The 25,199-nt window shown below is 43.0% G+C and overlaps 1 protein-coding gene across 1 annotated transcript in view; it reads right to left on the reverse strand.

The window, feature by feature from the left end:
- dnah9 (dynein, axonemal, heavy chain 9) overlaps window positions 1–25,199 on the reverse strand; it is a 179,177-nt gene that overhangs the window by 12,773 nt on the left and 141,205 nt on the right. Inside the window, exons 69-74 of the mRNA XM_061027577.1 lie at window positions 23,747–23,895; window positions 20,130–20,257; window positions 13,297–13,524; window positions 7,920–8,111; window positions 7,595–7,786; window positions 1,300–1,470 (exon numbers count right to left, since the gene is read on the reverse strand). Coding sequence (XP_060883560.1) covers window positions 1,300–1,470; window positions 7,595–7,786; window positions 7,920–8,111; window positions 13,297–13,524; window positions 20,130–20,257; window positions 23,747–23,895 — 1,060 coding nt within the window. The remainder of the gene's footprint in view (window positions 1–1,299; window positions 1,471–7,594; window positions 7,787–7,919; window positions 8,112–13,296; window positions 13,525–20,129; window positions 20,258–23,746; window positions 23,896–25,199) is intronic.

Here is a 25,199-nt window from a genome sequence, read left to right on the forward strand (position 1 = left end):
GAAAAAAAAAGCATCTCAAACATGTTTCAGATAACAGACCAGTGTGAAAACTATAAAAAAAAGTAGATTAAATCTTCATAATTCTAAGAATGACTTTACTGAAATGAATCCAAGCCTTTTCTCTTTTCAGCTGATGATCATTCATTGACACCAACAGTGTATTATTTCTAAGTTCAGCATCAGAAAAATATCGATAACTGTTCTTGATCGTTTTCAGATTCTAAAATCTTCTCAAATATGAGGATTTTTGTTTTTTCTGTTGTACATGACGATGATCTTCAAATCTTTCTGTTGAAAAAAATAGTCTGTTGTAAATTACATTCCTAAAGCTCGGCGTTCTCTACATGATTCTATAAAATCTGTGGCGTAATATCAGCTCACACTGTACGACTGAATTGCTCACGACCAAAGCTCAAGATTGATGTGCTCACACTGATTGTTGGGCACGATCTGAGAAATCACACTGTACAAGTTGAATCAGGACGGAGCATTCACAAGTGTTCCTAGAAAACTCCCACAGGTGGAGGTTGTCTCCTGCGCAGCTCAAATACACCAGCTGCAAAAACGCTCTCACTCGCTCTCACACTCAGCATCACCGATAAACTCAAGCTAACTAGCAGCTAAATCAGAACAAATACTCCCTAACAGCTCGAGGTCTGCAAATATATCCTGCTAACGTTTCTTTCATGATGTGTGGATGGGGGTAATGCAGTAATTAAACATTCATGCCAGCTGTTGCTATGGTGATTTCCAACACTGTCAGTTTGTGCAGGCACAATTTAAAGAAAAGTCCAGGAGTCGGGGAATCGGTGTGTGTCTCTGCTCTCACTGTGTGAGTGTGTTCAGTCATATGACCAAAATATCAAACATGACAGAAAATCATCAGACCAGTCGGGAGCAGCACACCGGGCTGCCATCAGCTGTCATGCCTCAGTGAACGCTGCACGACTAATGGCGGGTTATCGAGCTGAAATTCAAAGTTAGTCATACGACTCACAAATCTGTTCTTAATCGGCCTGAGGTCGTTCAGTCGACTTAGGTTCACTTTCGGACTTTCGATTTAGTCATGAATTTCTACCCAACAATACGGTTGGTCCATAATGAGAAGTTCTCCCATTTTGGTGTAGAAGAGTTTGATTGGTTTGTGCAAAACACTGCGTGCTTGTGCCGCACTGCTTCCTCTGTGAAGGCTCTGACCTGTGAACGTGCATGCCAAACTTAAAAATCAAGACGTTTTGCAGTCGTCACATGCTGCTCCCTCAAGTCTGTGTAAAGCCGGGATAATTTGTCTTATCTTACCTTTTCCTCGCGTGTCGTTCCTCCTCCCTCGCCGACGCCCCCGTCTCTGGGCTGCATCTCCAGCACGGTGCGGAAAAGCTTCTCAGAGGTTTGTGTCAGGAAGCCGATCTCAGCGTTGGGGTGAAGGCCGTACAGGTAGGGCGACTCAGCAGGTAGGGTGTCATCAATGTACTGGAGCAGAATAAATTCATTTTAGGGTCCAATTGTATTTTTTCTTTACGTACTGCTATGGGTAAAAAAAACAAAAACTATCATATCTTGTTTTATTGCCACGCAGATGACACCCTCATGTACCTGTCGTTGCTTAGTTTGGCTCCTTATAAGGTCGAAGTAAACAAAAGCATATTAGGATCATAATTCATGTACAACAACTTCCTTACTTTCTATCTATAGGCAGTAATTAGGAGGGCGAACTTTTAGTTAATGGCTGATTAGCTATAAGCCTTTTTCAGACTGATTTTTTCCTCCCAAAAATGCTGTAACTCCACTCAGCGGTCTTCACCTCTTTGAACATTCTTATTGAATCTGTGACAATGTAATATTGGTGTCCCAGTCTGTGAATTTGTGAAAGCACAGCACAGTGGGAGCTCCACATACACACACAGTCAGACATGCACACACACACACAGCGCTGTTCTCCAACTGCTGGCTTCGCTGAAATCGCCTCTCCTCTGTAACGCCTCTGTTGCTACCTCTGAAGACGGTACAGAGGGGGGATTGCTTCGTCGCTCCTTTATGCCTCCACAACATTCAGATTGAAGCCTCCCTTGATGTTATGGCCTTAATTTAATGTGTTACCAAAAGGTGTTCTTGGGTTAATTAATGTTTGATGCATGAAAATATTATTTTATAAAGTAGAGTAAAAGTTTTAATTGAAAAAGGTAAACAGTATTTTTACATTTTTTCCGTCCCCTATAAAACCCGGTACAGTTTGTCGTCTGGGTTGGACTCTCACAGAACAAAAACATCGCTACATTTTATTTGAGTCATATCATTTAGTTTACAGCTCAATAAAAACTGTGTGCTCTTCAAACACACACTGTTGACCTGAAAAGACCAATATTTCAGCACTAACCCCGACTTCCCCTCAGATTCTGTTTTATTTATAGACCAAAGATTGGCATCTCCCATTACTTCCTGACAGAAAAGTACCAAAGTCATGTTCCCCTCTCAGGTGTTTCTTCTAAAGGACTGCTGACAAAGGACAAGAATGGAGGCATATGAATGATGAGATATTGCTGGGGGAGATTCAAACATGCAGGATCAATTGACAGACTGTTAATGACCATAACAAGGGGAAGGAAATGTGGCGTTATCCATCTGCTGCTCCATAATGAATATCAGTATGCTTTTTAAGTTGGTGCAGATGAAAGTGGGAGCCCATCTGAGAAAGGCGTCTTTCAGTGGGGCACTTAGATTACATAAAAAAAGCTCCTCTAATCATAAGGTCCTGATGAAAGTTTTGATGGGGAATATATTGGCCTTTAATTCAGAAGCACTTTGTAGTCGCTGCATTTGATCTCTGAACGTGCTGGCTAACTTTTACTGATTGCATACACCTGTACATTGTTGAAAGAGGAGGAAAACTGCTGAGTCACTTCTCCTCTGTGTGCCTCTTCCAGCCTTCTCCTCTCCTAAATATACTGTTTGCTCCAGATGGCTGTGAGGGAGGCGATGGCCTAACAGACCCCCGGGGACCCGCAGGCCTTAACAGCCCCTGTTCTGCGGCCAAATCTCCACCACTCAGCCCCCGAGCCGGTCTGTGTGGTGACAGCCGAATGTAAAACACTCCAGCCCTTCTCTCCCGAGTCACACACTGACAGCCTGGATGTGCCCGCTGAGCAGCACCCGGTCTGAGGGAAAATTAAATACGAGTCATACTCCACAGTCTCTCTGCCTCCCCGGGGACCTCATGGGGAAAATCTGGACTGTCTGCCTGAACACATTTTGTGAACCGCTGTTATTCTTAGATATGTTGGCAGTTGTCAGTTTTTCTTTATAGACACGCTGGTGAAGCTGGCTCCTTCCGTCAGAATAAAAAACACTCCTTCATATTCCGCATTGGAACTACCACAACATGTTTGGCCTTGTTTATGTATTCATGTCTGAGAAGAATACAGAATCTTTCAGGCCTTTTTTAAAAATTACTGCAGTGGTTGAAACACGGCAAGGACGAAACTGATTTGGAATTTCGTCATACTCAGCTACCTCTACTTGTTGTATGGGTGGGAATCACGCCCCATGATATGATATTATTGCGATTTTAAACATTTTGCGATATGCTGAGAATCGATTTTAACTTTTTAACTGCTTATTTTGTGCACAAAATTAATCTAAATAGAGAACTGTTTTGTCAAATACGAAAAATTCTCGATATATTGATCTCACAATATAATATCGTCACACAAAATATCGCGACACTATGCTGTATCGATTTTTCCCCCCACCTCTATATTGTTTTTACTGTGTTTCAAGTTCACATCACGATAATTATAAAACTCCAATCAGTGAGATGTGTAGTGAGTGAAATGATAAAGTGACCTTACTATATGATCAGACATTAAGGAAACATGCTATGTTGAAGTGCTGGCTTCTCTGACAACAATGCAGCAGCCAGTATGTCCTCCTTCTAACTTTAGATTTTGGTCCTGAATGCTCTGGATTTGTTTGGACCAGATATGAGGGGAGACAGAGACCTTGGTTGTTTTCTCCACGGCCAACCCTATCAGTACATCTGGCCACAAGGGGCGCCAATATCCAAACATGCAGAAACATGCTGACAGTTGCTTTCAAGGTCACATATCCTCCTCCTCTTCAACCAGTTTAAATAAGTCTCAAAGCTCCTCAAAACATGTGTGTGAAGTTTCTTGTTCTTAATCCACTCTGATCATGTATTTGATCATGTCTATAAACCCCTCTATTTCAGCCCTGCTCAGAACAGGCTGTTTCTGTGTCTGTTCCTTTAAATATTAATGAGCTGTGTCTGACCACGCCCCCTCTCTGGATGGGCTTGGGTGTCTTGGGCTTTCTCACTCCATGTCCTATTATTTACGGTGAGAAAGCAGACTCAGAGGGCAGAACAAACACCTAGCTGTGGGAGTGTCACCCACCTGGGGGAGGGGTTACTGCCCTTTGTGATGTCATGAAGGGAAAATCTCCAAACGGCCTGTTTGAGCACACATTTTCTGAAAAGTGGAGCAGGCAGAAGACGGAGAGGACGGACTTTTCTCATCATTGGCGGGTTTGTAGACGGACTAGAGACACATTAGTGTTAGAACAACATGGTGAAGTGGATTTTGTATTATATCGGACCTTTAAATTAATTATTTTATGTTCGATACTGATGCTATCTATCAATTAGTGTCTACTTTATCTTCTAGGTCAAAGCAGCATTAAAGTTCAATATACTTCATATTTACTGGAAAATCAAGGCAAGCCATGGTTAAATGTTCCCTGGGTAGTATACTGTAACTGTGTGTCAACACCACATTTGAATCATTTCAAACTTTGTTGCATAAAAAGAAAAATACTGACGAGGCAGCTTCAGTTTTATCCAAATCAGAAGACTGTTTGACTTTCATCCTAATGCATGCTGGGAAACGCTCCCTCTCTTTAAGTTTAGTAAACAGATGGAAATATACAGATTACACACAGATATAATGACATAAATCAGTGAATATTATTTGGACCATTAATCATCTATTTACATGCATTTCCTTTCCCTGTTTCTTGACGTTTTTTATTCTGTCTCTGCTCACATTCAAGTTCTGCAGACTTTCTGGCACTTTCTCTCCGCCCCCGGAGCATCTCCACCTCACAGAAATATTTATGTAACTCAAACTACAATCTGTTCTGTCCCCGGGACCCATATGGGAAGAGTTTTGCTGTTATTGATTTAGCATTGAGTTTTGGAAGTGTACACAGCACACAGGGAATATAGATGGTGGAAATGCCTTTTAATTACACTGATTCAATTCAAGCTATATGATACCAGTATCAATCTGCTGGAGGCCATGGAGACGTTTCTCAGAGACCCCAAACACACCTGGGACGTCACTGCAGTAATCTTAACCTTTCAAACTCTTGTAGACACAAGCCTACAGTCATACTTTTGCTTGGTATTGTCAAGTCCTTCATTTTTCTAAACCTGTAAAACCTAAGAGGGTGTTCCATAAGACTAAATAACCAACAAAATGATTGAAAATGGGCCATAAACAACATAAATAAGACCCTTATCAAATGCTTTTTGATTTATTTTGCTTTGAAATCTGTCACAACCAGTTTTGAAGTTAGAATCATATAAAGATCCCAGATTCGGGGCGCTGGTGGCACAGTGATTAGTGCGCGCGTCCCATGTATGGAGGCTGTAGTCTTCCAAGCAGGCGTCCCAGGTTCAAATCCAACCTGTGGCTCCTTTCTCGCATGGCGTTCCCTACTCTCTCTCTCCCTGATTTCCAACTCTATCCACTGTCCTATCCCTCCATTAAAGGCACAAAATGCCCAAAAATAAATCTAAAAAAAGAAGAAGTAACTCATCCCATTCATACATTGCCGAAATAGCAGCAGGAGCAACTTGGGGTTAAGGACACAAGGACACATACCAGATTCTCCTCATGTTCACCTTTCATGTTGTCAGTCTGTGAAACCTTCAGAGCAGCTTTACATGATGTGCAGCTCAAATAACTCTACAGAGCTGATTCTGTTTCAGTTAAAACCCTAATTTCAGCCTCTGCCTGAAAAACTTTGTTTAAGCTGTTGTCTTAGGCCCCCCTCCATACATGCCCACTTTCTACTGAATGGCCAGATCTCTGGAGGCCTTCAGGAGGGCAGAACGCTGCAGGGCTGCCAGAGGCCAATTTCCTGTGCTGTGAGAAGGGAGCCTAAGAAGGAGGTTTCAACAGCTTGACGACGTCTTGGGAAATTCTCGCTTTCATATCAAGGATCTATCGTATGGAACAGGCGATTTAGCGCCCTCTGCAGACTTATTCTGGGATTGACCTCATGATCTGAAACTTTGCCCACGTTCAGTGTTAATCTTCACACCATTTTCTAATTTAGTCAGTCATAGTCTCCTGACAAAAATGTCCTTTATATTTAGTCAGATATTAGTCATTTGTTATAGATTTAATTTACTCAATTAGTCACTGACTAAAATTGCACATCATTTTAGTTGACGAAAATAGAAGATATTGTAGTCAACAAAATCAGACGCAAGCTTTTATTTTGATTATCAGAAGCTCACTTATGCTGCATTCAGGTGCTACTCGGGTGGTCAAAGTTTCCGAGTTGGGAAGTCGTTCTTCCGACTTTAGTGTGTTCACGTGATTTCAGTTCGGAAAGTTGTAATGTTGTAACAACAGCACAAATAAGGTTTGATGCTACAAAGAAGATCAGTGAAATGTAACTGTTAAAAGTTATATTTGATACAAAAGTTAATGTGCAATACGTGAATTAATAAAAAGTATGTAAACATTAACAAAAAATATTTTGCCCCCCATGTCATGACGATTCTGACATCAAGTCGGGCACCTCATTCTTTTTTAAGTTTCTGAATTGTTGGTCCGACTTGAGCAGGTGTTCATGTGTCATTTTACAACTCGGAACCTCTTTTTCCCGATGTTTCCGACACCACATGAATGCAGCAGAAGCTCCAGGGGGTGGGGCTTCACGGACCTGCAGGCTACAGGCTGCACATTGTTGCACTCACCACACACACACACACACCTCTGATGAAGTATGCTATGGTTTACAATGATTTTAGAACAGCTGAGGCGGTTTAACACTTCTTTATCAAGGACGTGATAATCGTCACTTGTAATTTAGTTTTCGTTTCGTCACGTTTTCGTCAATTAGATGAAGTAATATTATTTATCAAATCGTCAAATAGCAAAGTTTCGTCTCGTCATCGTCATAGCTGACTAATTTAAAAAGACCTTCGTCAACAAATATTTTCGTCATTTATTTAGTTGACGAGATTAACACTGCCCACGTTTAGTCTGAACATACAGCATTGTAACACTATATGAGAGTTTTAAATAATTTGTTTACAGATTAATCTAGATTAGATAAATACAGTGCATTCATTATTTTTGCTTATTGTGACGTCTTTTCTTGGAGTACTTAAAAATGTAAAAATCTAAACTAGTCAGCATCACGAGGTTTGAGCTTCAAAATAACATTAAATTACCTTTAATTTTACTCTTTTATTCAGCTCTCTTCCTTCTGTCATATCTTTTTTGTTACTAGAATAACTTTTATTAATGGGCTAGGATTCACCTGGTCCGGTCCGGCTCACCTGGTGGTAGCTGTTGTAGTCCATGTTTCCAGGCAGGGGGAATCCAGGCGCCAGGTGCAGCTCCCCCTCCATCATCTCCGGCTTTATAAACTCCTCCAGGTACGTCCGACACAGACGGCGGTCCCAGTCGTCTGTGATGTGACCCCCGTACATGATCTCACCGAACAGGTAGCGCAGGTCATCAAAGGGCACCTGAGTAACGGACATAGAGAGTTGCTTTAAAAGAAAGGCGGCCTGTGGCGTTTAACAAAGGTCACATGTGTTTAGATTTCAAATTAAGATCAAAACAGTGCATCTGAAATAACTCAAACAGGAACACATCTACCTTTGGATTGGCCTCCAGGTAGTTGTAGAGGACGTTGATGGAGATAGTGAGGTCTCCGGTGTTAAACGGGTACGATCTGTTCCAGCCCTGGGGACCAAACTTCCTCCTCTCTGCCACCACGGCGTGGAAGTAACACAGGGCGAACAAAATGCTCTTAAACTCGTTCTCCTTTGCACACAGCTCCAGAGTGTCCTGGAAAACAAAAATAAATTCAAAGAGGCACAATTTAAAAACACACCTGGGGATCATAGTCACTCCTATATTAGGAAAGTTTAAAGTTCAAATCGAAGATGAGTCTATAACCTGCAGAAAACATCGGTCAGCACGGCCTCTAGTTGATGAAGTCGTTAGAGCGCTAACAAAGAAGCTAAGCTATGTACCGCTGTAGACGGGGTTAGGAGAAAACTTTATTTTATTAACTTCTCAGCCATGCACGGGTAGGTGGACTACAACAACAATGACTCCATAGTTCTGCTTATGAAGATGTCGACTGGCATGAATCCTAGTTGACATGTTCTTGAAATTAACTCTTTGTAGTTTTGCGTCACTTGGAGTAAGAACCCCAACTCATCGTCCGTCCACACAAACATTCCTGCGTTCGCCATCTTTGTTTGTTTACACCTCACCGCTGTGTGGAAGTTAGAGTGTGTGAGCATGTGTATGTTGTTTCTTTACAAAGTCATTTGAGTTTCAGCTGACTGCACCACTTTGTGACTCAAACAGCTGTTCTGAAACATGGGCTGCATGTGTTCAAACAATGAACTTATAACAGTTAATAAAACAAAGAGCCAGAGGAGAGCAATGCGAAGCAGAGAACATGTTTAAAATACAGAGGACACTTGACTTTTTCAAATAGGGCTTTTAAAGGTTTATGTACAATATGGATACAATGCTGTAATAGCAAAGTGTCTGCAGTGGTACATCAGATAGCTTCTTGGCTCATCAAATGAGGGGCTGACCACTCCACTCCACTGCAGGAAAAGAAACCACAACTGATAAGTAACTCGTGCGAATCTGCTTTTAAAAGAACCGAATCCATCCCTTCACAGGAGCCAGGTCAGTGTGTTACAGGTAAGAAGTAGTGGCAGGCGGCCTTGTGATAATTTTTTTTACTGCAGCGTACTAACAGACAGACAATGAGAGGACTAGATAGCAATAAACCCAGCCATGAGATTCCCTTTTAATTGTCACAACTTGTCAGGCGCTTCAGCCTCCAGCCGTCTCCTGGGCTCATTATTCCAGACAGGCAAATAAAATACTCTACGCAAATGGCGTTGTAATCTCTGGGGGGGGGGTTAGGGAGCTGACTGGTGCGATGCACACACACATATACATACACGTACAGTGAGATGCAGACGTGCACTCTCAGACCGCCACACTCCCCTCCACCCCTCCCGGTACTTAATATTCTGCACGCTGCTCCTCTGCTCAACACAGCTGAAAGAGATGCAGAGCCTCTCTATTCATGACCTGTGGACTGCAGAGAATTGACATGCAGGCAGATCGCAGAGAGACGAACATGCACAGACAAACACTCACTCACCATCTCCAAGAGGTGCAGGATTAGCAACAGGTGTTTAACCCTTTAGATGCCACAGAGCCTATGTGTACCATAAGACTACCAAACATTTCATTTTTTTTATTCTACCTTTTGTATTGTTTGTATAAAAAAGGTCCCTACCTTGTATCACGGATACTTTAAGTTGTTGTCAGTTAAGACCTGTCATGGCTGAGATGTGTTTTTTTTCTTCAGCTGGTCAACGTCCATGTCTGTTTTTTTAAAGGTTTATTTTGGGGCTTTTTATGCCTTTATCTATAGAGATAGGACAGTGGATAGAGTTGAAATCCGAGGAGAGAGAGAGAGTGTGGGATGCCACAGGTGGGACTCGAGTCTTGGCTGCCCGCCTGGAGGACTTCGCACCTGCACCTGGGGCGCACTAACCGCTAGGCTACTGCCGCCCCAACGCTCCTGTCTTTATATACATCTGTGAGCTGTAACATTTTGTCCTGAGAAGTCCTGACCTGTGGTGCGTCGTGGACATCGTAGAAGACATAGTGATGCAAGTTTTAGCTTAAAATCTCCTTTCCGCCTGTCACTGCAGGAGGCGGGTGCTTTATTGGAGTAGCTGGGATCGATGCATGAACTTTGTTTAATTTGGAGAATTTTCCTCACATGCATTCCATGTTTTCCTCATTTTAGCTGCAAGAAACGGTATATTTAACAACATTATCAAGCTTTAACTCTCTACATTGCTGTAAGGAATCGAATGTGGGGCATTTCTTTTATTTGAAAAGTCGAACATTATTTAGTGACGGATGTGCAAACAGAGAGAAATGCAGCGTTGGATATTTGTTATGAAGATTGAGAACACTGAGATGCAGTGTTGATATGTGCAGTGTACTTCAATGATTTTCATAATCATCTCATCTAATCTTTAGACCTGTTCGTAGGAGTTTTAGAATGTTTATGGCTCCTGTGTCGAGTGTCTCGTCCTGCTTTGAGCACATTCCTTTTGTGTTTCTACATCGAAACACAAGAGCAAACACGCTGCATCCTCCCAAAGATTTCCAATAAGAGAAACGGGCTGCAAGTTCAGCTCTTCCACTGAGCGTCCCTACAGGCACTTCTCATGTGATATATTAAGCGTTTTTCAATTAGCTGTTAATGCTGTTTTTTCATATTTTTGCAGCACGTTCTTTCAGCTGTTTTTTATGTTTCTGAATTTCTAGCCGGTTTGTCCTTGTGGAAAAGTTTAAAGTGGTCCTTGTCAGCCTCCGTATAAACCAGGGCAACAAAGCCTAGTCTGACATTAGGCAGTAATTAAATTTAGATTTGTGGTTTTTAGGAAGAAGCTACTAACATTTATATCAAACCCATATGATTATTATATGTGTTTTTTAATGTTTATACTCAAACTCTGAGTAAATGGCTCCAAATGCAAACAAACTGTTTAACTCCTCTGAGATCCAGAGGGTTAAATATGAGAGCAAACAGAGAAGTGCAAATCCTTCTCAACTCATTTTTCAACAGTACTGTACACGTTATTTCATTAAAAACCTACAGCCTTTTACGAGACGTTAACTCTCCACACCCCGCCTCCGTCTATAAGCAGTGCAGCTGTGAGCGTCTCTCTGTGAAAAGGTCAAGAGGAAAGAAACTGTCATTTCTCTGGCTTAGTGCTGGCTTTAGCCACGCGGGTGGGCTATTACAGAGAGTTAGCCTACCATTGATTAGCTTTCACTGAGTACACATGACTGGAATATGCTTACCTCAGTGGACCTCCCTGTGGCTCTGCATAAGGCAGGAACGCTGCACTTATCAAGCAGATAGACATCGGCAAAGTAAGGAGGGTGAAGGTGGACAGTGAGGAAGAGGAGCACTCAGGTAATGGTGCAGAGGAGGAGGAGGAGGAGGAGGAGGAGGAGGAAGATGCATTGGCAGGGAAGCTCTGAGGTAATGCAAGTCTTAGATAGAGAGGAGAACTGATAAGGCAGCGAGCGCACTGATCCATCCTAACTACAGCGGCTACAGAGCGTGATACTGTCCGACCACTCTTGATAACAAACACAAAAAGCAGCAGATTGACTTTGTTGTGATCTTAATCCTGCCGCTATAAACCCGCCTCTCTGCAGAAACTTCTAACGTCGGGGTGTGCCGCGCTCACATCTGTCCTCTGTGGGTCAGAGACAATTCCAGTGTGAGTAAGAGGTGACTCTGTGCAGCTGTCAGCGCCTACATTTCTGCAAATTGGAAAGTTGATGAGAAATCTGGAGTGAAAATTGGAGTGTGTTATGTCAACCGCCACTCTCAGGACACAGGAATACGAGTCCTTCAGAGAACGCCAGCGTGCATCATCATGGAGTATCAGTTGGTCTCTTAAAGTGAAGATCACATAATATGGGCACTTCAGCTCTAAGAGGAAAACTATCACTTCTTTAAAAACATCTTCAGTGGTGACCTTCTTCTGCTCCACATTTATTTACATAAAAGATTATAAATGATCTTAAGGTCCTTCTCCTTAAATGTAAAGCAGCAAGAAGCCTTTCTTAAACCCCATCGATGGCGGTCTCCATGTTGGAAATCCTGTCTCAGTCTAACTCTCAGTCAATCTAACGACAGGCTGAGAGCTGGAGCTGAGGCGGGTTTTAAGCCTCTTGACAAACCATTACATGGCGCCCACCTGTCAATCAGGTCAGCTACACTCCTTATTGTGAATAACTCTTATCCTTCATCAAATCAAAACGGATGAGTCATCAAAACATTCACCCCCCGTACAGTGTGTGCTGATCGAGACATGAGCTAATCAGAACTATTTGTTTTTTTTAACCAGGCTGTAAACATGTTAATCTCTGCTGTAAAAACTGGCTTTTTAGAATGGGTGTGTATGTGACTTCCTGTGCTTCTGCAGCCAGCCTCTAGTGGACACTCAAGGAACTGCAGGTTTTTCACACTTCAGCATCGGCTTAATTTTTCAACTCTGTTGGTTAACGTTTGGCTCGAACCAAGCTACCAGCTAATTCTCTTGTTAATTTTTTACCTTTAAAAACCTTTAACGGCAGAAATTGTACATTCTGAAATCTTAAATTAAGCCCCAAAACTATGAACACAGCCTGTAGAAATCAGGGAAGCTATACTGAAGAAAGAAACTCAAACCTTATCTGCAAACTTTATCCTTTGAAAAAGGATAAAACAATTTATATTTACTTATTTATACAATTTATATGTCTTCAATACACACATTTAAAACTTTGTTGTTGTTAGAGGTTATACTAACAGTGAGCAGGGTGAATTGAGGATGATCCAACCAAGAGGACGACAAACTATAAGGGTCAAACAGATTGAGTTAAAAATGAAGGCTTGCGTTCTATGCGGTAGCTTCTGATGTTACCGTGAAAAATGCTGATGTCACTGTTAGAGAAAATACGGCTGTTTAAAATATGAATATTTAAGTATTGCACTTAATAACTGCAACTTCGTGTTGTAGTCAAGACCACACACCAAGACCCAGCCTTCCCCGAAACCAGAATGCTCCGAAACCGACCCAAGACCAAGACATTTAGGGATCAAGTCCGAGTCAAGACCAAGACCAAGGCAGGGCGAGACCAAGACCAAAACCAAGACCATAAATATCACTGAAAAATCATCTTGTGTGCAGCGGGCGTTTTCCTTCTCATCAAAGTAGACGTGGAAGAATAGCCTCTCAGTGGTGGTCTCGACCCGTCTTGCTTTAAAATCCAGGGACAAGACAAGACTAAAAATGCTTTATATTCTGAGACGAGACCTGATTTAGAGTACTATAGCACTACTGCATCTAAGCAAAAACTTTGTATCAAAGCTAAAGAGTTTGTTAGCGTCAGAACTACATGAGTTCATTACCTGGTTAAAGTTATCCAGAGCCTTGTGCAGGTTAGCATGCATCCCGGTCGGCGGCTCGTTGGTGATCTTGATGGAGTTCTCCAGGATGCCCTGCGGGATGATGTGGCCTTCAGGGGTGGAGGACGGCTCGGCGCTGACAAACACCCTGAAGTCCTCATGGCTGCCCTCTGCGTGCTGCTCCAGAAGTTTCTCTAACGTCCCGAGCCAGCGAGCCACCAGGTGGATGTTCTAGGAACCAGAAACAGGAACAGCGAGTACAGGGTTAAGAAGCAGATTCACTTGATGTTAGTTTAAGGCTAAATGAATTCTCTCTTGTGAGGATAGAGAGCCTAATCTACTCTCAGATAATGTTTTCTGTAGGCTGAGAAGTCTGATAGCACAGAATAACTTGATAAGGTACTTGATGCTGGAAGTGGCCATATCATTTATGTTTTTAATGACGACTTGCAAAAAGGAGCAATTAAAACATTGCAAATCCTCCTCTCTTCACTGTGACTTTGATGTGGCACCAAATTAAATGGTACACAGCACTTGAAGCCTATTTGCAGTTCGCTGACATTAAGCGGCCGCTCTCCGGCGTAACTTCAGCCTGACTTTTCTGCATATTCATCTCTGGCCACGGCGCGGGCGGCCGAGCTAACTTGTACTATCACACAAGCATGAATGAGCTCAATTTTCCATCTCAACTGTCCTGACACTTACAGGATATCCTGTGAGTGATAAGGAGTCAGCCAAGCCCCCCACATCTCACCACACAGCACTGCCCATTCCCTAAATCTAATTACAGCACTAATAACTCCAGTCATTAATTCATAAGCCTCTTTACTTTCTCATTTCCCTTTGCTCTCCACATTTAATCTCCCTTATGATGGCTGAAGTTAGCCCTCTTTCCGAACGATGGGACATGACAGCGAGCGGAACGTCAATTTTTGGGGAGAGTCGTTTGAGAGGAGAGAAAGTTTTACATTGTGTGAAAGAGGAGGAGGAGGAGGAGGAGGAGGAGGAGGAGGAGGCTGAGAGGGGGATAAGTTAGTTCATTTGCCTCTCGGTGCCTTAGAGAATAATGAATGGTTTACGAATTAAAAGTTTAAATTCAAGCGCTTTTTCATCAAGCCAGAGAACAACCCTTCCTCTTGGCATGTAAATAGTTTGGCAATAAAGGGAGCCAACAGAAGAAGTGAAAGACTGCCTGAGAACTTGTCACTGTAATGAAACCATTCATCCTCTGGCTGCGGGGGGAGACGAGGGGAGGAGAGACGGACCGGCAGGCCGACAGACAAACAAACAAGACAGAGCAGCAGCTTTTTTTTTATGGCTTTTTAATTAACTTTCAGGTGCAACATTTTTTGTTCCCATAACGTCATCTTGATAAGGGCCTCCCAGCTTGTGTGATGGCTGCGCTGATACTACATCAAAGAGTTACCTATTTACATAATAATATAAAAGATGAATCTAAAAGCCATTAGAAGACACCATCGGCGAGGTCTGTGATGCATTGCTATCAAACAGGACCTGAGGGGAAGCACAATGGCACATCGAATCGCCTGTCACACTAACACACCCCTCCTCGAAAAACAAATATGAACACGTGCAGATGCACACACACACACACACACACACACACACACACACATCTTTCTCTCAAACACACAGAAACACATTCGTCAAGGAGCAGCGCTGAGGACAGCTGCACAGCTGGGCTCCAGCGCTGAGGAGGCAGCCCTGCAGAGGGGACGCAGTCAGACTCCAGACTGATGCAGGAACACGGCCAACAGGACCGACGGACAAACACACTGTAGGCAACGACAGCAGGACGGACTGCTGAGTCCGTCGTTAAAAATGCTGCAGAAAATTTCACCAATCTGCTGGATGGCACGTATCACATTACTGTGCAATACTCAACATAATTTACTGAAAAATTCAAAGTGGAGCCGCGAATAAACTTTGCTGCGTTGCAGAGTCAAAACTATCCAATTCAGAATATCATCTACACCAGAAGTTTAAAGGTCACATATTCTCCTCCTCTTCAACCAGTGTAAATAAGTCTCAGAGCTCCTCAAAACATGTCTGTGAAGTTTCTTGTTCTGTGAAGTTTCTTGTTCTAAATCCACCCTGATCCTGTATTTGATCAGGCCTATAAACCCCTCTATTTCAGCCCTGTTCAGATCCTTTAAATGTAAATGAGCTGTGTCTGACCACACCCCCTCTATGGAAGGGCTTGGTTGTCTCGGTCTTTCTCGCTCCATGTCCTATTGTTTACAGTGAGAAGGCAGACTCAGAGGGCAGAACAAACACCTAGCTGTGGGAGTGTCACCCACCTGGGGGAGGGGTTACTGCCCTTTGTGATGTCATGAAGGGAAAATCTCCAAACGGCCTGTTTGAACACACATTTTCTGAAAAGTGGAGTAGGCAAAATTCGGAGAGGATGGACTTCTCTCATCATTGGGGGGTTTGTAGACTAGAGGCACATATTAGAGTTAGAGGAACATGAGGAAGTGGATTTTAGTATTATATGTGACCTTTAAAGTTCAAGATGAAACTAGTAAAATAAAACAGTATCCATGCCTTTTTGATTCTCTGGTAACAAACATATTTAAGCCCTGGGCCTCCAAAGTCATGAACTTTCTTTTTTTTTTTTTTATCACCAACCTGCACACAATGCTGGTACAGAAAAAGTAACTGAATACAGACACAGATTGGAGATACTGATATTAAAAGGCATACTGAGGATTCCCTCATAAAGACGGTAAATACACAATATTCCCTCTTAGTTTTCACTAAGGATCCAGTTGAAGTTTTGGGGTATCTACACAGACTCTGACCTCCGTCTGTATTTCTGGGTTTCCTCATCATGTCGCTGTGTTTGGAACATTTCTGTGTGTAACTCCGAGCAGACGCTCCGCAGGTTGGGACTGATGGAAAACGTTCTAAGAGACATCGTCGTCTCTCCCCCGTGTTTCAGCCTGTAACAGACACTTCTGTAACTTTCGCATCATAATGATACGCCAAAAGGACTTCACAAACATGTGAGGTCAAGGTGTTTGCCCACATGTAAACGGGCTGTCTGTGTCGTGGCTGTGTCGCTGCAGGTCTGACGATATTCCAGGTGATTTTTTGAGCTGAGGGACAAACTACGTCTGACTGACATCTTGTGTTTGGAAATCAGAAACTCCCCCTATTTTAAACTCTTTAATTAAAAGCCGAAGAGGTCAGATAATTCACACACATTCATAAATAAAACAGGGCCACTGTAATTATATTCGGAATGAAGCAGACTTTATTCCTTATTGTCCTCGCAGGTTATAAAAGGTCATCCCCACATTAATATTAAAGATGAATTTAGTCCAACTCTTTATGTGAGATTTGAAAAAAGAGAAATGCATGAATCATTTAGGTTTTAAAAGGACTTCAAAATCTCTCTGGCTTTTCCTGACAAAGTGAAGTTAGGAGAGGACGTAGAGGGAGAGCATTTTCTCCCAATTGTCTCTCCAGCTTTCTCTCCGATCTGCACCTCTCTCTTCCGTCGGCTGAAAATTGGGTGGCTTTAGACGTAAACGTTCGAAGAAGATGGCGAGTTTAGGCCACTCGATGCCTGGCCGAGGGAGGATATTCAACTCCAATCTGCCCGATTGATTGCCTCTCTATCTCGCCCCTCTCTTTCTCCCTCCCTCTCTCCCAATGGGCTGCTTTCAAAGTTTCTGCATCCCGTCTCCCAGGCCCATCAGAGAAGGAGCTTCTGTTCTGCAGTATAATTACCCGTCAGCGGAGGGGAACCTGCCATTGACCCGGCCCTCCTCTGATGGAGCCGGCCTGGCAGCAGGAGAGTAAAGGTGGAGGGGTGGGGAGGGGGGGTTGCTGAGATGAGAGGATGAGGAGGAGGGGGCAGAGATGGCAGGATTGGTGTGAGGATGTAGTGTGAGAAACAGATGAGATTAAAGAGTGAAAGTTACAAAATGAAAGAGAGAGAATGAAGCGCTACAGGATGAAAAGATACTGGAGTTCTGATCCTGTGCCGGTTTCTACCTACAATACTGCCTAAGACACAGGACCGGGTATCTAGTACGCCTGCTTATGCACTGAACATATTATGTGACTTATTATCCCAGAAGAAGAAAAGCATCCTGTTTCCAGGGACGTCAATTCTTCACAGAGAGTTCCTGACCCAGCATCATGGCCTTTTTATAGCTATAGCTAACTCCTGTCACAAAGCAGCAAAAGCAAGTGACAAAAGCAAAGTAGAGAATGTTTCACACTGAAGTTGTGCAGTTCCGGCAGCCACCTCGAGCTGAGATTTCACATTGACATCATCCACAGTCACCTGTCAAAAGCATTCTTCAGTGTGGCAGTCAAAAAAAGCTGCAACATTTCTCTTCTCTCTCTCTGCTCCGTTGTTGCCCGTGCTGCCCTACAACAGTACTGTGCTGATACTTCCTGCCTGACCACCCACCCAGCAACCACCTGCAGGCTCCTACTGGGGGTATTAAAGTATTATCTCAACAATTTACAAATTTCTGCATGTAAAACAAATCTGCAAGCAGAGAGGACGTCGGAGCATAGACACTGAACTCAAACAACGTTCAGCTGCTGCAGTAAACATTTCACATAACTTCAGAGTGACCTGCCTGAATAAAATAAGAACAAAAGAAGATTTTCAATGTGGAGGAAAATAAATCTGTATTTTTCAGACAATTCAGTGGGGCTGAAAAGTTCTGCTGCCAACATCAGCTTTGCGTGTTTCTAGGAATTCACCTCAATGACATCCTGACTCCTGTGGGCTGTAATCGGATGCTGATTTATTTATCCCTATAAACGGATATCTGCATGGAGCAAACAATCTGTTCTAGATCAAACATTTCAACACGAGCCACAAAATCTGCTTGCTGCTGTGTCCTGAAAGCTAATCAGAGTTTAAATTTCCTGACTTTCGTGAAAGCTCAAATCTGCATCATGATGTTTTTATTTCAGCAAAAACTTCAGACTCGATAATGTGAGTAAATCACAAGAAGATCAGTTTGATTTTCAGGTTCAGACCTCTGAAGTGGTGTTGTAGTACTCGAATCAGACCGGTCTAGAGACCACTTTTTGAAGGTCTTGGTCTCGGAATCAAAAGCATTTTTCTTGCATTTTTCCGGATTACTGACAACTCGCCCATCGTTCCCAGAGGATAAACTGTTGTCACGTGAGGGCATCGAGTTCTGACCAACTGTCTGATGAAAGAAAGTTTAACTGCACTCATTCTCTGTAGGTATTTGTTTCTGTCTTACAAACTCGAGCCAGGTGATGCAAAGTGAGCGGTTAACGGACAGCGTTACTTTAAGGGAGCTGTTGTTTTTTTTCTGTCTCGTGCAACACCGAAGAGTGACTCTGTGTTGAAGACAAATTCAGGTTTTGACTCTGTACTGGAGAGGAAAAAAGAGGAACTGTTATGAAGGAAAGTAAAGAGGATATAATACCCTCCCTCCTCCCCTGGGTTTTCCTCGGTGCCCGCCTCACAGCAGGCAGAGACACAGACAGCCGATGATAAAGCGAGTGGGAGGTTTGTTGCCAGGGGGACGAGGCCTTTTTAAACCAATCGATCGGGATTCTTATGCAAAGGTAATTAAACAAGTGCTTGTCTTTGCGGTCCTGGCTCTGGAGCAGAGAGTGATGGCTTCCCTGTCTTCTTCTTTTTTTTTATTTCATTCCTACCAGCTGTGTGAATTAAAAGAAAAGGGTGTCCCGCAGTGCCCGGCCTGCGGTTCATATCTGTCGATACTTCCCATTAGAATTCTAGCGAGGTTTCCACTTAAAATGCAAACGCCAGCGCTGCCCTCCAGATAAGAGGAGGAGAACAGACACCGCGGCCGCAGATATCGTACTGTATAATGCCAAGGCCCTTTCTGTTCGGAAAAATTCTGCAGAAAATTAAATTCGCTTCACCGTGCAAACAAACCTGGGAGGAAAGCAAACATCCCGTCGAGTGTGGAATGAAAAACAATGTGATAATACACCTCATTCACAACATGCACAGATAACAGAGCTGCCACCTTAAACCACTCCTGAATAAAACAAACCAAACGAAGCCTCCACTCAGGTGTTTCGAAACAGGTTTGACTGTTTGACCGTTTTAACCGCAGGTTTTTCTTTATTTTTGTATTTCTGGATTCATTCAATACGGCTGTTTAAATCTTCTCAGAAAAACAAATCAGCAGCTGTGGATTCTTTGCAAATAACGACTTCATGTGGAGAGCATTAAAATACCCTCTGGTTTGAATACTGCATTATATGTAACACTAGGGATGCACCGATGCATCGGTTCAACATCAGTATCAGCCGATATCGTCCCTGTTGACAGCATCAACTGACGACAGAAGCCGATGTTTATTTGTTTATGCCAAATAAATCTAACGCGGACATCTGTCACACTGATCGGTATCGGCATCAGCCCTGATTTACCAAATCGCTGCATCTCTATTGAAAACTACAGATAAGGTTTTTCGTTTCCTTTTGCAGCTTCTAGCCACTTTTTATAGTTTCTTTCTCTTTTTTCATTTGCTTACTTATCGTTTTACATCTTCAGTCCTCTTGGTCTCAACCTAAGCTGCCTGGGTTCCAGACTGAGTCATTATGAGCTGATGAGGTTCTGGTTCTGGTGTTGGTCGGGTTTTTGTTTTGGTTCTTTTACTGTCGGGGTTTTTGTTGTTGTTGGGTTTTGTTGTTTCACCCATGGGTTGCTCTGTTGTTGTGGTGTTTCGTTGTTGTTCGAGTTCTCATGCTTTGTTATGCTCCTGCATGTGTCAAGCACAAAAAGTGTTATAAAAAAAGTTATTTGTATCATTGTGATTATATCTCACCTGTAATATGACCCAGTGTCCGTTCTTAGCCGCCACATCCAGGGCCTGCTCGGCGATAATCTCCTGACCCTGACCCAGGGACACGTTGTGGAAGTTTTTGTTGTCGAATGTGAAACCGAGCTTCTTCCCTGTAAGGAAACACAGAAGATACATGCCAAGTTATTAAAAAATAATCCCCTGACACCGCTGTTCAAAAACTTCAAAATATCTCTAAGTATGTATATATATACTCTTTTAGATCAACACTTAGCTTATTGTGAATTAGATGAGAGAAGAAAGAGGGACATTCTCTGGAATGTTAAATATAAAGCTAGGTGTTGTATATGTTTATTCTTATTTAGCACAACAACAACAAGCAGTGGGGGCAGCTAGCATCCTAAAAGAAAATCGACTCAACATGTCATCAAAAATTAAGATGCAGTATACACATTAACAGTAGGGGGCAGTGTAGAGGCAGAGGGGATGTGACAGTACAGCAGCAGGGACAACGATGGCAGAAAGTTTTGAAGACGATGTGTTATTGTCACTGCACAGAAACAAACATGACCAGGACCTGTGTCCACAGAGAGAGCTGTAGTTCAGCGTTTTCAGCGTTCACTATCTTGAGCGCTAAAACACCCTCGATGTCAGCTGGTTTTTGTCACTCAGTTAAAAAACAGTTGGACTTTTATTACAGCGCTACATCAATGTCACTTCTCCCTCACCGACCAATCAAAATCAAGAAGGGGGCGGGACTTCTGATATCAGCTTTGTCAATGACAATGGAGGAGGAGACGCTCATCTGACTCGTCTGAGAGCTGCTGCTGATGTCAGTTTAAGACCTTACTCATTGTTATGTTACAAAAGAAAAATGGGATGGGGGAGATGGGATAATATGCAGGAAGGATTTCTCCTTTGTATTCCTCGCGTTCCTGTTGTCCACACTTCCTTGCCGCTGAGGTGGAGGTCGGAGCAGGCCGTGCATGAATGAGGACGGCGCTGGTTGAGGGGACGACACAGTCGGATGGTGGAGGCTGGGCGCCAGGGACGTCGAGTGGTAGAAGTGCCAGATCACCTCGCTGAAGGTTGGGGGAGCTCCATCTACTTGAGAGCCAGCTTTATGCTGCTGGGACAAGACTGGGTAATCTATCTAAGTGAGGCTATCTAAACACACCTAACAGACATCACCGAGGGAAGCTGAAGCTAACTTTTGTAACCTAACAACAATGAGCGCTGCTGAGAAGCGCTCTGAAACCGAGGTTGTGGGCGCTGTCAGCGGGACGTATGTGATATTTGTTCTTACGTTTAAATCTGTAATTTAGATAATCTCAGTGTCAATTCATGTTGCATGCTGTCTTTAACCTGATACAACGAGCACAAGTGGTCAATACATCCTGAAACACTGTGTGACACTAAAACATCAAGAACTTTAAAGTGCCCTGAATCATCAGTGGTGATGAATGTCTCTTCGTCAAGGTGATGAAGTACATCTACGTTTATCTAAAATATCCAGTGTTCTTCTGGCTCTACCTGTAAGTGCTGATGTGCATTTGATCAGATCCTTCATATTGAAACACGTTGAGAGGAGAGCGACAATGAGCCTTTCATTAAATCAGCAAATTTCCACTAAAGTCAAAGTGTGCCCATTTATAAAAGGTCCAAAAAGCACGATTGTTCCAGTCTTTTTCATTAAAACAGAAAGTGAGGTTCTGACTCAGGGATATCAGCCTCCCGCAGAGCAGAAAAAATCACATCATCTATCTAATGAAAATCTAATTGAAGCCTAATACCGATGAGAAAGCCAGTAGTCACAGTTATAATGGAAAAGCACCTCTTTGTGGCTCAGTGTAATGCGTCTCTCTCTACAGCAGCTGTGATTGGTTACTCTCAGCTTTGATGTGATTGACTCGGCTCGCAGAGAGGGTGTTGATAATCAATAATCACAGCCCTTACAGGCAGCTCCAGCAGGAGGGATACTCCCTGCTTATCCTAATAGGAGAGGATGGAGGATTTCACAAAGAGTCTGAGGGTGATTCAACCACCTGCTGCAGGAGACTCTAAAGACTCTGCAAAAACACAGTCTCAGAAATATGAGAGGGCTTCTGTGTACTCTCGACAGTTTTTCACCCTCATGTTTAAATTAATCTCTGCTATGATTTGAATAGTTTCACTGCCGATTTCCACATTGTAACCGTTTTGCTCCATCGGACGATGCTCACCCTGCCACACTGGAGCCTGAACGCCGCCATGAGCAGCTTCTGCACACATCACAGGAGAATAACAAGATCACAGGAGAACTACAAGATCACGCGGGAATACAGAGAAATACGTGCAAACAACATGTAGCATTGTCTTTCTGAGGATGATTTGGTGTCCATTTGTGCCTGTTCTGACGTAATGTTGATAAAGTGATGGAACAGACAATCAGGAGTCTGTATGTTGCGTTTTATTTTGAAATTGACCAGCCGCTATGCGCGTTTCCATGTCTGACTTCCTGTCTGGGTTGATCTAGTCTGTCCAGCTTGATGTGTGCTAGCCGTGTGCAGACTACTTGCTCTCTTTCCCAGAATCTCTCATGTTCGGGGACTTTTTGGATAAACCAAAGAAAGGTTGGACAAATACCGTGGGTGGCCAAAAATATACCTGGGAGGGGCGACAGAGTATCGTCTGTGTGTGGGAAACGCTGCTTGTTACAGAAACGCAGACTAATAGGCGAACGTTCATCTTCAACGAGGTAAAATATTTGTCAATAAAGTTTGTCTTTGAAGAGAGTAGAGAGTGGATGTGGTCAACCCTCCAGCTGCACATTGCACGTCCCAGTAAGAGCAGGCACAATAATATGTTAATTCCACTTCAGGGCGGACATGATGTTCTCTTTGTTTAGGTAGTTAATATTCTCATACTGCTGTCAACATTTGCATATCGGCAGATTTCCAACACCACGTACCCCTGCTTTTTACGGTATATTTGAAACATTGAGCTGGAAACACTGTGGAAATCTCTTTGTTCCAGTAAAATGATACAATCCTCACAATCTGAATATTTCATGGAGCTGACATCAAAAACCCACAGACTGAGTTTGGCAGCCGATTCAAAGTGTCAGGCTGGGATGGCGCCTCGTTCCAGGTCAGTACAGAAGCTGCCACTTTGGGCACATTTGTGGAAAAAAAAAAGAAGAAAACAGAGCGTCACGATGCCAGCTGATTTATTCACACTGGAATGTAAAGTAACTCTAAAACCAATGACATTTACTTTCTGCTGCCCCTAATACACCAGTGGTGTCGTCTCATATATTCCTGACCTTTACTTTAATCCCTTCAATCCACCCCGAGCCTGTTGTGTGTTGGCAGTGAGGGCTGATCTCTCAGCGGAGACACGGAGCAGATGTGTTGGGATGCTGCTGCTCTCACTGATAATCCACTGCAGCCGGAATCAAAGTAAGAATCGTGGATGCAGGTAAACATGTAGGTATACCTGCACTTGACTTCAATTATTATGAAAACACTGCCAGTGCCCACTGAAGATGAATAGTCAGAATATGTGCGCTGATAAAAAGTCCACTCAGGGGCAGAGTTTTTTGCGGCTTATTAAAGATAAAAGAGAGAGAGAGAGAGAGAGAGAGAGAGAGAGTGTATTACCATGTTTCTCCACATCCTTCAAAGGGTCAACTCCAGGAGAGAGGATGAAGAACATGGGCGTAGCTGGACCCGACTCTTCAAAGGAGACAGCGAAGTCCAGTGATCTGCCAATCACATACTTGCTCCCCAGTTTCTCCTCTACAAAGTCTCTGCGGGGGGGAGGGGGGATATGACTCAGTTCTCTTCAACACTTTTTTTTTATCATCTTTGACCGACAGGCAGAAGAAGAAAAAGAAGGAGAAGAAGGAGAGTAGGAGTCGTGTGTAGTACAGTGTATTAGACAGACGGCTGCTTAAAGAAGAAATATTAACTCCAGTCACGACTGAGCCGTCAGTGTCTCTTCTGAAGCGCTCTGGATTAAATCCTTCAGCCTCTAAAACATCATTTTCTTACTGTTGTTTCAACCAAACCTTTCATCCTTAGATAAATATACAGTAGATATATTCTTTATGAAAATCCTCGCTGGCAGAATGTTTAAAGATACAAACTTGAATGTTGAACCCTGAAATGGTTTTCCAGGAAAAACAGACGTCGCTTACTACATTCAGTAAATATTTAGAATCATGTCGGATACATCAGAGCCTGAATCACAACTTTTAAAATCAAACTTCTCTTTAGACTTTTGTCACAAAGACCTAATTTCCACCTGTGAATGGACTCTCTCGCGACACATTGATTGGCGGAGCTCGCTGTTACCATGGCAGAGATGTTGCTGTTAAAATAATTGTGGGTAGTGTAGTTCTTTCCCCCGATATCGTGAATAAAACATGTTTCTCTCAAAGCGAGGTTGATATCATATGAACTTGTGACAGGAGCATAAACCATCGTCTCAGGTAGCTCGTGGTCAGTCTACCTGGGATGGTTATGACATCATGGCTAATAATCAAATCGGCTATGGAGAAAAAAAGAAGAAGGGATTTTTACTTTCAGAACCACACTGTTGAGCTCTATTGAGTGACTTCAAACTGTTAGTTCATAGTGATTTAATTAAAGGAATCGTTCAACATTTTGGAAAACAATTCTCATCCATCTTTAGGATGAGGGTCAGAGCCTGCGTGTCGGGCTGCCAACATTCGATGGTCACTCTGGCTTTAACTGAGGAGTCTTTCAATCAGTTAGCACTCCACACGCTTTATTTACTGAACCACCATGATGACCTCATGACGTAGAAAAGATGGTAAAAAGTGGTGCTGCCAGCCTCGTCAGCGTCGCTATGCATCCTCACAGCTTGCAGGCAACAATGAACAGAGTTGAATTTTCAGACGGCGTGCAGTGGCAGCGTTCTCGGTCATGAAGGAATGTTGGTCAGTATTTTACACTGGTACATCAGTCACACCGGTATGTAGGACGCAGCCAACTTTTCAGATGAACGAATAGGTATTAAAAGTGCATCTCATACCCTGGATTTTATGGTAATTGCTGTTTTGAGTCTGGTGGCGTTGAAGAGATCCAT

Source organism: Labrus mixtus, chromosome 21, assembly GCF_963584025.1.
Source record: "Labrus mixtus chromosome 21, fLabMix1.1, whole genome shotgun sequence".
Taxonomy (NCBI): Eukaryota; Metazoa; Chordata; class Actinopteri; order Labriformes; family Labridae; genus Labrus; species Labrus mixtus.